Source organism: Pelobates fuscus, chromosome 7, assembly GCF_036172605.1.
Source record: "Pelobates fuscus isolate aPelFus1 chromosome 7, aPelFus1.pri, whole genome shotgun sequence".
Lineage (NCBI taxonomy): Eukaryota > Metazoa > Chordata > Amphibia > Anura > Pelobatidae > Pelobates > Pelobates fuscus.
In genome coordinates, this window is record NC_086323.1 from 56,565,911 (window position 1) to 56,581,187 (window position 15,277).

At 42.9% G+C, this 15,277-nt stretch overlaps 1 protein-coding gene across 2 annotated transcripts in view; it reads right to left on the bottom strand.

The window, feature by feature from the left end:
• KIAA1614 (KIAA1614 ortholog) overlaps nt 1-14,619 on the bottom strand; it is a 44,920-nt gene extending 30,301 nt beyond the window's left edge. Inside the window, exons 1-4 of one of the 2 annotated variants that reach the window (XM_063428309.1) lie at nt 14,311-14,619; nt 8,054-8,757; nt 7,868-7,931; nt 5,372-5,503 (exon numbers count right to left, since the gene is read on the bottom strand). In XM_063428309.1, the coding sequence (XP_063284379.1) occupies nt 5,372-5,503; nt 7,868-7,931; nt 8,054-8,735 (878 nt within the window). In that variant the 5' untranslated portion in view covers nt 8,736-8,757; nt 14,311-14,619. Of the gene's footprint in view, nt 1-5,371; nt 5,504-7,867; nt 7,932-8,053; nt 8,758-14,201 lie in introns of both variants that reach the window. The other variant, XM_063428308.1, reaches the window with a different exon arrangement.
• Between the last annotated feature and the right edge of the window lie 658 nt (nt 14,620-15,277).

The window sequence follows — 15,277 nt, forward strand, 5'->3', positions numbered from 1 at the left end:
TCCAGACGTGGACCCCTTGCTCACGGTGCCTAGAGAGATTTTAGCTATGCCTCACTGATGATGCCTAACAAGGCTGAAACGATCGTCTGGGGTTGCTGGCATTTCGGATCTGGACTACCGTATGGGTGGGACCAGTCTGATATGCTTCAGATATGTTCTCTCTGTAATGGCACAAGATGAGCTAAAACCAGCTTGAGTTCTGAGCGGGGACCTACCGAAGGGCAGGCTATTTCAGTTGCTGTCCGTTCTCAGAATACTCTTGCGACCCGTTTTTTCTCTCCATAAGTTTAAAGGGTAATCCAGACGTGGACCCCTTGCTCACGGTGCCTAGAGAGATTTTAGCTATGCCTCACTGATGATGCCTAACAAGGCTGAAACGATCGTCTGGGGTTGCTGGCATTTCGGATCTGGACTACCGTATGGGTGGGACCAGTCTGATATGCTTCAGATATGTTCTCTCTGTAATGGCACAAGATGAGCTAAAACCAGCTTGAGTTCTGAGCGGGGACCTACCGAAGGGCAGGCTATTTCAGTTGCTGTCCGTTCTCAGAATACTCTTGCGACCCGTTTTTTCTCTCCATAAGTTTAAAGGGTAATCCAGACGTGGACCCCTTGCTCACGGTGCCTAGAGAGATTTTAGCTATGCCTCACTGATGATGCCTAACAAGGCTGAAACGATCGTCTGGGGTTGCTGGCATTTCGGATCTGGACTACCGTATGGGTGGGACCAGTCTGATATGCTTCAGATATGTTCTCTCTGTAATGGCACAAGATGAGCTAAAACCAGCTTGAGTTCTGAGCGGGGACCTACCGAAGGGCAGGCTATTTCAGTTGCTGTCCGTTCTCAGAATACTCTTGCGACCCGTTTTTTCTCTCCATAAGTTTAAAGGGTAATCCAGACGTGGACCCCTTGCTCACGGTGCCTAGAGAGATTTTAGCTATGCCTCACTGATGATGCCTAACAAGGCTGAAACGATCGTCTGGGGTTGCTGGCATTTCGGATCTGGACTACCGTATGGGTGGGACCAGTCTGATATGCTTCAGATATGTTCTCTCTGTAATGGCACAAGATGAGCTAAAACCAGCTTGAGTTCTGAGCGGGGACCTACCGAAGGGCAGGCTATTTCAGTTGCTGTCCGTTCTCAGAATACTCTTGCGACCCGTTTTTTCTCTCCATAAGTTTAAAGGGTAATCCAGACGTGGACCCCTTGCTCACGGTGCCTAGAGAGATTTTAGCTATGCCTCACTGATGATGCCTAACAAGGCTGAAACGATCGTCTGGGGTTGCTGGCATTTCGGATCTGGACTACCGTATGGGTGGGACCAGTCTGATATGCTTCAGATATGTTCTCTCTGTAATGGCACAAGATGAGCTAAAACCAGCTTGAGTTCTGAGCGGGGACCTACCGAAGGGCAGGCTATTTCAGTTGCTGTCCGTTCTCAGAATACTCTTGCGACCCGTTTTTTCTCTCCATAAGTTTAAAGGGTAATCCAGACGTGGACCCCTTGCTCACGGTGCCTAGAGAGATTTTAGCTATGCCTCACTGATGATGCCTAACAAGGCTGAAACGATCGTCTGGGGTTGCTGGCATTTCGGATCTGGACTACCGTATGGGTGGGACCAGTCTGATATGCTTCAGATATGTTCTCTCTGTAATGGCACAAGATGAGCTAAAACCAGCTTGAGTTCTGAGCGGGGACCTACCGAAGGGCAGGCTATTTCAGTTGCTGTCCGTTCTCAGAATACTCTTGCGACCCGTTTTTTCTCTCCATAAGTTTAAAGGGTAATCCAGACGTGGACCCCTTGCTCACGGTGCCTAGAGAGATTTTAGCTATGCCTCACTGATGATGCCTAACAAGGCTGAAACGATCGTCTGGGGTTGCTGGCATTTCGGATCTGGACTACCGTATGGGTGGGACCAGTCTGATATGCTTCAGATATGTTCTCTCTGTAATGGCACAAGATGAGCTAAAACCAGCTTGAGTTCTGAGCGGGGACCTACCGAAGGGCAGGCTATTTCAGTTGCTGTCCGTTCTCAGAATACTCTTGCGACCCGTTTTTTCTCTCCATAAGTTTAAAGGGTAATCCAGACGTGGACCCCTTGCTCACGGTGCCTAGAGAGATTTTAGCTATGCCTCACTGATGATGCCTAACAAGGCTGAAACGATCGTCTGGGGTTGCTGGCATTTCGGATCTGGACTACCGTATGGGTGGGACCAGTCTGATATGCTTCAGATATGTTCTCTCTGTAATGGCACAAGATGAGCTAAAACCAGCTTGAGTTCTGAGCGGGGACCTACCGAAGGGCAGGCTATTTCAGTTGCTGTCCGTTCTCAGAATACTCTTGCGACCCGTTTTTTCTCTCCATAAGTTTAAAGGGTAATCCAGACGTGGACCCCTTGCTCACGGTGCCTAGAGAGATTTTAGCTATGCCTCACTGATGATGCCTAACAAGGCTGAAACGATCGTCTGGGGTTGCTGGCATTTCGGATCTGGACTACCGTATGGGTGGGACCAGTCTGATATGCTTCAGATATGTTCTCTCTGTAATGGCACAAGATGAGCTAAAACCAGCTTGAGTTCTGAGCGGGGACCTACCGAAGGGCAGGCTATTTCAGTTGCTGTCCGTTCTCAGAATACTCTTGCGACCCGTTTTTTCTCTCCATAAGTTTAAAGGGTAATCCAGACGTGGACCCCTTGCTCACGGTGCCTAGAGAGATTTTAGCTATGCCTCACTGATGATGCCTAACAAGGCTGAAACGATCGTCTGGGGTTGCTGGCATTTCGGATCTGGACTACCGTATGGGTGGGACCAGTCTGATATGCTTCAGATATGTTCTCTCTGTAATGGCACAAGATGAGCTAAAACCAGCTTGAGTTCTGAGCGGGGACCTACCGAAGGGCAGGCTATTTCAGTTGCTGTCCGTTCTCAGAATACTCTTGCGACCCGTTTTTTCTCTCCATAAGTTTAAAGGGTAATCCAGACGTGGACCCCTTGCTCACGGTGCCTAGAGAGATTTTAGCTATGCCTCACTGATGATGCCTAACAAGGCTGAAACGATCGTCTGGGGTTGCTGGCATTTCGGATCTGGACTACCGTATGGGTGGGACCAGTCTGATATGCTTCAGATATGTTCTCTCTGTAATGGCACAAGATGAGCTAAAACCAGCTTGAGTTCTGAGCGGGGACCTACCGAAGGGCAGGCTATTTCAGTTGCTGTCCGTTCTCAGAATACTCTTGCGACCCGTTTTTTCTCTCCATAAGTTTAAAGGGTAATCCAGACGTGGACCCCTTGCTCACGGTGCCTAGAGAGATTTTAGCTATGCCTCACTGATGATGCCTAACAAGGCTGAAACGATCGTCTGGGGTTGCTGGCATTTCGGATCTGGACTACCGTATGGGTGGGACCAGTCTGATATGCTTCAGATATGTTCTCTCTGTAATGGCACAAGATGAGCTAAAACCAGCTTGAGTTCTGAGCGGGGACCTACCGAAGGGCAGGCTATTTCAGTTGCTGTCCGTTCTCAGAATACTCTTGCGACCCGTTTTTTCTCTCCATAAGTTTAAAGGGTAATCCAGACGTGGACCCCTTGCTCACGGTGCCTAGAGAGATTTTAGCTATGCCTCACTGATGATGCCTAACAAGGCTGAAACGATCGTCTGGGGTTGCTGGCATTTCGGATCTGGACTACCGTATGGGTGGGACCAGTCTGATATGCTTCAGATATGTTCTCTCTGTAATGGCACAAGATGAGCTAAAACCAGCTTGAGTTCTGAGCGGGGACCTACCGAAGGGCAGGCTATTTCAGTTGCTGTCCGTTCTCAGAATACTCTTGCGACCCGTTTTTTCTCTCCATAAGTTTAAAGGGTAATCCAGACGTGGACCCCTTGCTCACGGTGCCTAGAGAGATTTTAGCTATGCCTCACTGATGATGCCTAACAAGGCTGAAACGATCGTCTGGGGTTGCTGGCATTTCGGATCTGGACTACCGTATGGGTGGGACCAGTCTGATATGCTTCAGATATGTTCTCTCTGTAATGGCACAAGATGAGCTAAAACCAGCTTGAGTTCTGAGCGGGGACCTACCGAAGGGCAGGCTATTTCAGTTGCTGTCCGTTCTCAGAATACTCTTGCGACCCGTTTTTTCTCTCCATAAGTTTAAAGGGTAATCCAGACGTGGACCCCTTGCTCACGGTGCCTAGAGAGATTTTAGCTATGCCTCACTGATGATGCCTAACAAGGCTGAAACGATCGTCTGGGGTTGCTGGCATTTCGGATCTGGACTACCGTATGGGTGGGACCAGTCTGATATGCTTCAGATATGTTCTCTCTGTAATGGCACAAGATGAGCTAAAACCAGCTTGAGTTCTGAGCGGGGACCTACCGAAGGGCAGGCTATTTCAGTTGCTGTCCGTTCTCAGAATACTCTTGCGACCCGTTTTTTCTCTCCATAAGTTTAAAGGGTAATCCAGACGTGGACCCCTTGCTCACGGTGCCTAGAGAGATTTTAGCTATGCCTCACTGATGATGCCTAACAAGGCTGAAACGATCGTCTGGGGTTGCTGGCATTTCGGATCTGGACTACCGTATGGGTGGGACCAGTCTGATATGCTTCAGATATGTTCTCTCTGTAATGGCACAAGATGAGCTAAAACCAGCTTGAGTTCTGAGCGGGGACCTACCGAAGGGCAGGCTATTTCAGTTGCTGTCCGTTCTCAGAATACTCTTGCGACCCGTTTTTTCTCTCCATTAGTTTCTCACTATAATCGAGTCCAGTTATTATCTGGGGCAGACACAGGGCAATATGAGGTTTCTTTGGCTTCGTTACAAAATGATTCCAATATATAGGCATTACATAGAGTTAAAATGTCAGTATTTTCAAGAAGAACACATACAGTTGGGAAGTGATTACTATATCACATTAAATGCAAAACCAGAGTATTGTCCCTGCATAAATTAGGTTTAATTTAACCTTTTCAAATGCAATGTCCTATTTACATGTGATATAAATAGGATTCATATAAAGCTGCAAATGGTTAGATACCAGGCCATTCCATGCTGGCACTGATTGTATTGATGGCATTAGATGTCAGTGGTTTTCAAAGGGTTAAAGTGCTTGTTCTAGAGCAGAATCTGTACATTTGTCTTCACTGAAAAGATCTAAGTAAAACAGACATTGCAAATCCAAATGATAGAAAACATGCATGATGGAGTTAAACAATGGGTAAACATACGACAGCATGACATATCCTTAATCAGATCAACTTTTCCCCCATTTCCCTCATTTATTTCTGTTGTTTTTGATGAGCCCGTAGGGTTTTCTTAATTCCTTTACATACCCTGTCCATCTCCCCCCTTCCCTGCTTACCGCCTGAGTGGAGGCTGCGAGTTCGGATGAGATATAACACAGTGAGAGGCTCGCAATGGACTCGCTCCCTTAGCTTTCATTCGTGCTCTGTGCAACAGCTGCTTGGCCTGCTCGTGACGGACGCTCAGCTCCCTGGGAGAGGATTAGAGTGGATTTTACAGTGACGCCACTTCCCTGAGTGTAATAGCCAACGTCAGACCGTATTAAAAAAATAAATAAAGGGTGGTATAGGAGACCGACACTGACAGTGCCCCCTGACGGATCATTCAAATAAAACACGAAATGCACCAGGAGGTGATATTAGGACATAACCCATTTTAGACATGATTAGACAAGGACACAAACTGATAGACACTGGCTGTGATTTATAACATATGGTTTAGGCTTAAAGATTACAGGCAATGATTACTTCTGTCTCTGTATTAAAAAGCTTTGTGAAAGTGAGGGTGGAGAGAACACGTTATCTCTACTTGATGTGATCTATACAAACAATTCAATAAGCTGTTTATAGGGCTGCAAGCCGGCTGTATGTTTTGTGGATACAGTTATGACATAAGACTAGGCTCTCGCCAGCAGTGCTTTACATTCATAGAATGTTACAATTCCAGACACCAAAACAGAGGGGTTAGCTTTTACCTGCATCAAATTGGCTTTCAGTTACTACTATGATAAGTTAACAGTCACCAGTAAAATATATATACACACACACACACACACACACACACAGTATTTAAAAGTCCCATGTGTCTCCGGGTTCCAGGCTAGCAGCAGTGTATGAGAGATACCTGGAGCCATGTGTAAGGGGAACCACTATGTCTGATACTATAAATACAGACTTTCTTGTTGATTAAACACCTGGAAGCTTGGTGCAGGTCGAATTAAGGGGCAAATGGTCATTCTTGTCTCTACCAAGCAGATGGCCATGGTGATATTTACTATATTCATACAATACAATTGGATAATTATTTCTCTGTCAGGCCATAACACAAGTGATTTTATTCAGTGTGTGTACATGAACAATCAGTCTGGACGGAACCCTTGACTTTAACCCCTTAAGGACCAAACTTCTGGAATAAAAGGGAATCATGACATGTCACACATGTCGTGTGTCCTTAAGGGGTTAAACCAATGTTTCACAAATCACATGAATTAAGCTAGGTAGTGTGATAGCACCCTTTATGCAGTGTGAAATCACAAGTTCATTGAGTGATCCCATGCAGTAATTACCCAGACATTTCCTACCAGTGAGAAGGGGATGATGGATAATCAAAGGATATAAGTAGAGAATAGCTATTTAGAACTTACTATCCTAAATTTAAAAAAGGAAGAAGGGATTTAACATATAATTTTAAAAAAAAGTGGCATTTTAGCAAAGCTGGTGGAGGGGAGTACACATAAGGAGAGGAGATCAAAGCTTCCCATTTCAGGCTGACTCCCAGCGATACCTGCAAGGTATATGCTCATTACATCTGTCACTAGTGTGCTGTGTGCGCTGACGACAGACATATTTTTTGCTCAGAAGTTACATTAGACAGCTTGGAACAGTTCTGGTCTGCCTAAATTTAGCGTGCGGGGGGGGGGGGGGGGGGGAAGGGGGAGGGGAGAAGTAGCAAGCCCCCAACACAGCAGTGCAAATATTTCTGTTTGTGCACCATTTGAAGGAAAACACTGGACATACAGACTACCATCACAATGACCACTTATAAAAGCAGAAGTGGCCATGGTGGTTGGAGTAACCCTTTAAGTCTGATGGCATTATAAGGACACACTGTTCTCACTGAAGAATGAAGTAATACATTGCTGGAGAGGTACAGGCTGTGTACTCCAGTTCAGTTCTCTAATGTGTTCTGTTATTAGTTTAAAGGATCACCATAGGGTCAGGAACACAAACATGTATTCCTGCCCCTATAGTGTTAAAACCACCATCTAGCCCCTCATGCCTCCATAAATAAAGCAAAATCTTACTCAAGTATGACGATGTAGATCTGCATGCTGTTTGCCTCAGAAAAACAAACTGTCTGCTGACATCATCAGAAGTGGTAGCTTGATCCAATCACAATGCTTCCCCACAGGATTGGCTGAGACTGACTAGGAGGCAGATCAGGGGCAGAGCCAGCACAATTCAAACACAGCCCTGGCCAATCAGCATCTCCTCATAGAGATGAATTAAATCAATGAATCTCTATCAGGAAAGTTCAGTGTCTGCATGTAGAGGGTGGAGACACTGAATGTTTGGATGCTTTTTAGGCAGCCATGACCCAGGAAGGATCTCTAACAGCTATCTGAGGAGTGGGCAGTGAAGTTATCACTAGGCGGTAATGTAAACACTGCATTTTCTCTGAAAATACAGTGTTTACAGCAAAAAGCCTGAAGGCAATGATTCTACTCACCAGAACAAATTCAATAAGCTGTAGTTATTCTGGTGACTATAGTGTCCCTTTAATATTCCAGAAAGGATGAAGTGTATGGTAAAGTTAGGTAATTTATATTTCTTACCTGCAGCTCTCTGAAACCGGCAGTGACACGCCAGAGTCACCATCCACGTTCCCAAGAAATATCCCTACAGTCCAAAGAAGTAGATTCCATAAGAACAAAAATGTGTTGTACCACATTCTAACAAATTGCAAAACACCCCCCAATACCACTTGAACACCATTCATCCCTGTAAAGGATATTACTCACAGGGGTCATTGGATAGGTGTATTTGATCATCCCCATCTCCATGCAATGCCGCTACATCGTAACACGTGGCTTTGATGAATTTAGATCTTAGGTCCTGTCTGTTCCTTTCCACTCTCTCAGCCAGGCTCAGGTTGTTCGTATACTGTGATGGACCTAACTTCTCCTGGAAAGAGGATGGCAGTCGATCCTCAGGCCATATCTGTGAGTTCATCTCGTTTGTGTTCAGATTCATATCAGAAAAGCTCATTGCCAAATGCCCATTGTATTTATGTTCAGCACCATCTATCCTGCAGTCACCCCAATCTTTCTCTGAACCCAAATTCTCCTGTCCAGTATTGACGGATCTTCCGGGGCTACTATTTCCAAGTGCATCTTCTGTCAGATATGTACGTAGCTGGGGAACCACCAGGACATCCTCTGCCAGGTCTCCTTCCTCTTTGCTACACTCTTTGGTTTTCAACTCCTTGTGTTTCTCTTTTAGAGCTTTAATTTTACCCTGAAGAACTGATGTCTTTGCGACCACCTCAGTTTGTGCCACCCCTGATTTACCCACATCCTCAATGCTTCCACTCCCCCCAGATGAAGGCTTCCCTTTCCTTGGGCTCTTGTTGACTCTAGAAGTTCTCCTTTTTTCTTTGTCTATTTGAGCGAGACATTCCCTCATATTAACTTCAGCTGCCATCTTTGCTAAAATCCAGGGAAAGCTAAAAACCAAACCAGAACATGGAAAGAAAATTATTTTCAAGCAAATTATGGATTTAAAATGATTGTATATTTAATAGAAAATATGGTAGCAATGTAAAGTATATGTAGATACAACAGGGTTCAAAATGTCCACTCGCCACTAGCCATTGTTGGGTGAAAATGTGTCCCTGATAAGTAGAGATTCACTCCTCTGAGTAGGGTGCAGGGGTTAGTAATTTTGAATGCCTGGCTAGTGGTATACGACTTCAAACTTTAAGCCCTGAGTATATTCTGATGGCATGACGCAATGTTAAAACAGGGAAAAACATAAACAAAACATAATCCACCACGTTCTGCTAGTACTAGGGCAGGAAAGGGCAGTTGAGAAGGAATGTTTAAAATATTTAAAAAGCCATTTAAAGATAAAGCAAATCAAGGTTGATGGTTGCCCTTAAAAAACGTTAAATCTTTAGAGCAGCAGAGTCACATTAGAGATTATTATAAATATATATTTTTTTATGTCATGTCAATCACACGATATATATATATGAGACAATGTAGGGACAACTTTATCTCCTGTAGGACCACTTCAACATGCATTGTTGAGAGTACGTAACGTGGCTACTAGCAAGTAAAACCACCCGGAGCTGGAGAATTAAGTGAGAGCATTGGGTAAATAGAACTCATTCTCCATTAGCAACGCTGCAGGACAAAATCCTTATCATGGCCACAGTTATTCTACATTTCCCAAGCTGTCTGTGGACTACTCCATCAAATGACGTCTAGTCAAAGTCAAACGTTAACTGTGGACTACAATTGCCCTGATATAAGTGAAAATTCAATGTGAATAATTCAATGTAAATTTCAAATTGAAGACCAGAGTAGCCAAACAGAAATATTCCAGTTCGGCTATTTTGTACTTACATTTAACCCCTTAAGGACCATGTCATGTGTCCTTAAGGGGTAAATTCACTTTGAATTCTCACTTTAGTGAATAACCCTGTAAAAATTTAATAGCCTATCTATACTGTGTAGGAGTACATTTCCTGATGATCAGTGTGGACGCAGCATAAAATGGGGCATGGCAAGAAGACTGGCTTAAAAGCCACGACTTCAAAGGCCTCAAAAAAAAAATGTATATCAGTGTTTTTGGCCTTTGGCTCACCCCTTCTATCAGCTCCCCTTATGAGAGTTGTTTTGTCTTTGCTTTGTGCAATATGATAATTCATACATAAGAACCAAACACATGATAAAATGGCTGCTTCATATTAGAAACAATAACAAATATCATGAGACTAAAATGTAAACATGCACTAGCAGGGTTTTCCTCCTCTAGCGTTGTATGTCAAAATGTTTTACAACAACAAACGTTTGCTCCACCATTGTACAACGCTACTGAATATGTTGGTGCTTTATAATTAGCAAGTATAAATTTCATTTTTAAACACATTTATTTATTTTATTACTGGCATTTATAAAGCGCCAACACATTTCGCAGTGCTGCACAACTGGGGAAAAGACACTGCAATGTAACGAAACCAACACAAATCGTAAAGAAAGCCCTGCCCATGAGGGGAGTTATAGCCCCTGAAGATCTTTTATACAGAGTACCTTGCTAGATAGCCCATGAGCTTACAATCTAAAGGTTAAAATGGGGAGATGAGATAAGAAGTAATGGATGAATTTGGAGGTGATGGCAGAGATAATGAATAGTATAAATGCAGTAACTGGTAATGTGTGAAGGGAAAAAGGAAGTGATTGACTGTGATATCAAACCCTTGGAAGTGCATGCTATATAGTTAGAAGGGACCTAGGTGGATGGGTCACTCTCAGTTAAAATGAAGTGTTTTATTTTAGTTGGTTTGTGGAATTGGGCCTAAGGAATAGAGATATAGATTCCTGCTTCTCCAGCGTTGGTTAGAAGCTACTTCCAGTTAGCATATACACAGAGGCTGGTGCTCTAATTTACTAAAGTAAACCTTCCATTTATTTGCATTGATTCAAATTGCAAATGTAGTGCTATATGACAGTTGACAGCGCCCATGTGACAGTTATATTTAGGGTCACATCGTCAGATTCAGTTGCTATGTAAACTTGAAGACTAAATATTTGGGTTTCAACACTTATTTTTTTCCAAAATGTATTTGGTTTTAGAATCTGTTTACACAATGTTATAGTGTCTTCGGTGTTTATCTGATATAGGGATGCTATGTTTATTGTATCTCTCAAGTTAAACGTAGTTACTGTGTAACAGCAATACAAAACAAAAACCTATAATAAACTTACAGTTAGCTACGGGGTCTGCTTTTTATTTATTTATTATTTAAATCTCAGTAGATTTAATATTTTAATTTACATGAACTGGCCAGGCACAGCCAGGACAAGGAATGGAAAAAAAAAATTCACGCCAGTAGTTCCTTGCTCGTATCCAGCACTATTGAAGGAATGCCCAGCGCAAGCAAGCGCTCACATAGCCCTGGACACGGAAGTTTAGATAAGGTAAGTTTATTAGTCATTCCAATAATAATATACACCGTTACAATATAAATACTTCTGCGTGCTGGGATTTAATGTCCAACTTATTATTTATTTATTTTTTTAATTCTTATTAAATGTAATTACTGTACATTTTTTTTAGAAGGTTATATGGAGAGGTTTTTGAAAGTAAGTATAAGCCACATAACAGTTACATTCGGTCACTCCAGCTCAGTTGGTCAGGAAGGAAATTTGACGACAAGGGACACGTACAGGGTTAATTCACTAACCGGGATCTGTGTGGAATCAATTGAGTTGTTAACTTAATATGAATCACAACCAAGTTCTCTTTGAACTCATTATAACGAAGCCTGAATTGGTAAGTTTATAAAAAAAATTTTTTAAAAAGGAATGGATTCATTTTTGAATAAAAAAAAAAAAAAGAACATAATTTCCCCATAATTATGAATTTTCTATATACATATATTTTAATGTAATTAAGGTTAGGGTTAGTACTTGGCCTACCCAAGGTTCATGGGAGTTATATTCCTGGCCAGTTGCAGCCAATAATTAAGCTCCTCTCATAATAATGAAATGGCAAACTGGGAGCTGAGGAGATGGAATTATGTTTCTGTCTCCTCAGCTCCTGTCCTGCCAGTATTATAAGGAGGAGCTGCAGCAGCAAATAACTACTGCCCAGACAAGTAACTCCCACAAATCTCGGACAGGCCAAGATATGAATTTGCCTGGAGATTAGGGGCACCCGCACACTGTACAGTGCGAGTAAAACGGCATTACCAGAATAATGCATGGAAGATTTTACCCATCGTGCTGCACATAATCTGCTTGTTGAAATATAAAAATAGCAAGTTAATTAAATTCAAACTCGTTTTTAAAACGGTCACATGGTTAACAATTTATACAAGTCTCAAAAAGTTCAAATGTGTCCTTTAAGATGAGCGCCATGTGGCTGGTGATCTAACTGAACTCTACCGTAGAAGGAAACAAACTTGTATCAGATCTATTCACACTGCATGTTTTAAACGTGGTGTAGTAAGGGCTGATCTGTAGCTGAAAGGAGTGAGTTAGGTTCATCCCTGTGTCAGAGGGTCTTTATTGTACTGGGAAAAGCAATGATGTATGCATCACAAAAGAAAAAAACGGTGTCCATTTGCCTGAGGCTTAATAAATATAAGGTTTCCTGCCCCAACGATTGAGGACACACTAAATTAAATGGCTACTCCAAGCACCATAATCACTTCACTGATCTGTTTTTATTATTATTATTGGCATTTATACAGCGCCAACAAATTCTGTAGCACTTTACAATATTATATGAGGGTGAGATTTAACAATAAATGAGACAATTACAAAAACTTACAGGAACAATAGGATGAAGAGGACCCTACTCACACAAGCTTACAGTCTAGAGGTGATATGAAGTGGTGATGGTGCCTGGAGTCTGTATGTGCAGAATTTCACAATTAAACGTTACACATACAGGGTTTAGTCTCTCTGCTGTCCTAGGTGTATGTGTAACTCCACCTCCGGCTGCGTAATTGGGGTGTCATACAGCCTAGAACTAGTGTTCTGGCCTGGCTAATGTGAATCTGATGTAAATCTGGCGTCTGACGCCAGCACGCACAGAATGCTGGCGCCAGACAGCTAATGGCAACATGCCCCCCTCCTTATTCTAATCTATACTGTGACCAGTATAAAAATCGTTACTCTCACAAAAATAAATTGTGTTTAAACTCAAAGTTAAAACTTTTGTGATTCTTCATAAGACGAAAGCACATAAGGACTGATAAACAAACAGCGGACTCGGGGAATTTTAGATATCACATTGACCTCCCTAGAAGAGTTATTTGACAAACGCAAATCGGGGGAAAAAAAAAAAACTATAGCAGATTAACTCTTTCTATCGTCAATATATAAACATACTCAGAAGCGCATTAAATACGCTGTGCTCAGTCCCTTCAAACTTTTAACCCTTAAGGAACCCATCTCAAAGTTATGCAATGTTCTAAAGTGATAAAACCGCAGATTTCTCATTGAGATGCTAAATTGTTGAGACGTAATTAAACCCTTGATTGCGCCATCTTCAAATTAGCTAAACCACGTACATAATACAGTGGGCCGTTGCTAAGGGGAACCTATAAAAATGCAGGCTGGAAAAGTGACAATGCTGTTTGTGGTCATTTGCATGGCATTATGGGTATGTTGTGGATACGCATGCATACTGAATTGTTGTATAAAGTCAGTTAATTCCCCTTATGATGTGCAGACATTACACTACTGTAAAATGTACTAACTAGTAAGAAAGGCACCATTCGGAAGGCCCAAATATCATGAAAATAAAAGTGGCAGTTCCATACAGTGGTCATGAGAATCTGCCCGTTTACCTAAAAAACAGACAATTCTGACTGGGTTATTCACTGAAGTGAGAATTCAGATTACATTTCAAATTTAAGTGCAGAGTATCTAAACGGAAAACATTGTTATCTTGGAGAATTTTTCCATTTTGGTTATTTGGACTTGAAATTTTAAATTCACTTTGAATTCTCACGTTAGTAAATAACCCCAGGAGAGAGTTTTGAGGCACAATATTGCTCTTTCAGTTCCCAACAATTCACAGTTTGATGAATACGTGTTGACAGATTTGGTAATGAGCCACTAACCCATTCTGTCCAGCACTTAACATGCATGACAGTCAAATGGCAACATCTGTCACTGTGACTCTTTATGGATTCCAACTCCCATCATCTTGGCTGAGAGCCCACCAAGTACCAGTTGGCTGCAGGTTGCCCCCTCTGGCCTAAGTTTAGGATTGCAAAATGGAAACAATCTCAGCAAGTTTGAAATAACCCATGTGGCCAAATGGTGGATCTCCAGCTGTTGAAGAACTTAAAATGCCAAAGCACTATGTTCCTGGGGATCTACCCACCTTTTGGCCATCCCTGACAGGAGACATTAAAGTTCCACTTACCCACTGTGGCATAGAAAGCAGCTGAGTATCCCTGGTGCTTCCCTTTGTCTCCATGTGTTGGGCCCTTGGAAATAATGCAGGTTTAGTACCAAGACATCCATTCACACACCTGGCTGGAGTCCTGCACCGGTAGCCCACGTTGCCACCACCAGCTCCATCTGCCTCTCTGACACATCTCGGGAAGTGAGGAGTAGACAGTGCTGTATCTGTGCTGGACTCAGGCTCTCTCTGTCTGGCTGCTCCGGTGTTCCATCCCCTGCCCCAGGAATTTCAGCACAGTGCCAGATGTTTCAGGAAGTTTAGCGATACTTTGTCTAACTCTCTCATCATCTGATAGTCCTCTCTTCCTTATCACTGCTTCTATTCTCTCTGCACTGCCTTCCTCCACTCTCTCCTTCTCTCCCCCAGTCTGGCTGTGACCTCTTCTTCTCCCCCACTTCTCCCCTCCTCCTTTTGCTCAGTCTCAGTAAATATCTAACTAACCAGTCCCTCCCTCCCTCTCTCCTTTCTCTCTCTCTCTCCCTCCTTCCCTCTTTCTTTCAAGGGTTGTCTGATGCAGTTTCCCAAACACACTCTCCTCATGGTAGCTGCCTATAAAAGGTGTTAGAGGGCCAGCCTGGAGTTGGAGTCCTCCTGGCACAGAGGGGGTGCAAGCTGGCACCATGTTCTGTAACACATGGAGATCTGGGTGTTACTATACCAAGATAGATGGAAGGGGGGGAGGGAGAATCAGCTGCCAAGTTACAATTCACAGAGAGGAGCAGTAATTATGCAGTGACTAAATACACACACAGCCCAGGGAAAGGAAATAGCAGGATTGTGTGGAATGAAACGCTATACTAGAGGAAAACCTCTAAAAAAATAAATAAAATAAAATACAGAATTCCAGATTTTTCTAAGAAAATGTTAGAGGCATATTCACTAAACAGAGATAAATATTACGCAATGAACAGCAGGCTTTTGGGAACCGACAGGAGAATATTCATATTTTAGGGCCAAAATTGTAAATAAAATCTATAATGCACTGATATTTTAATCACACCCATGTTTTAATCTCTGCTGCTTTGGCCTATAAT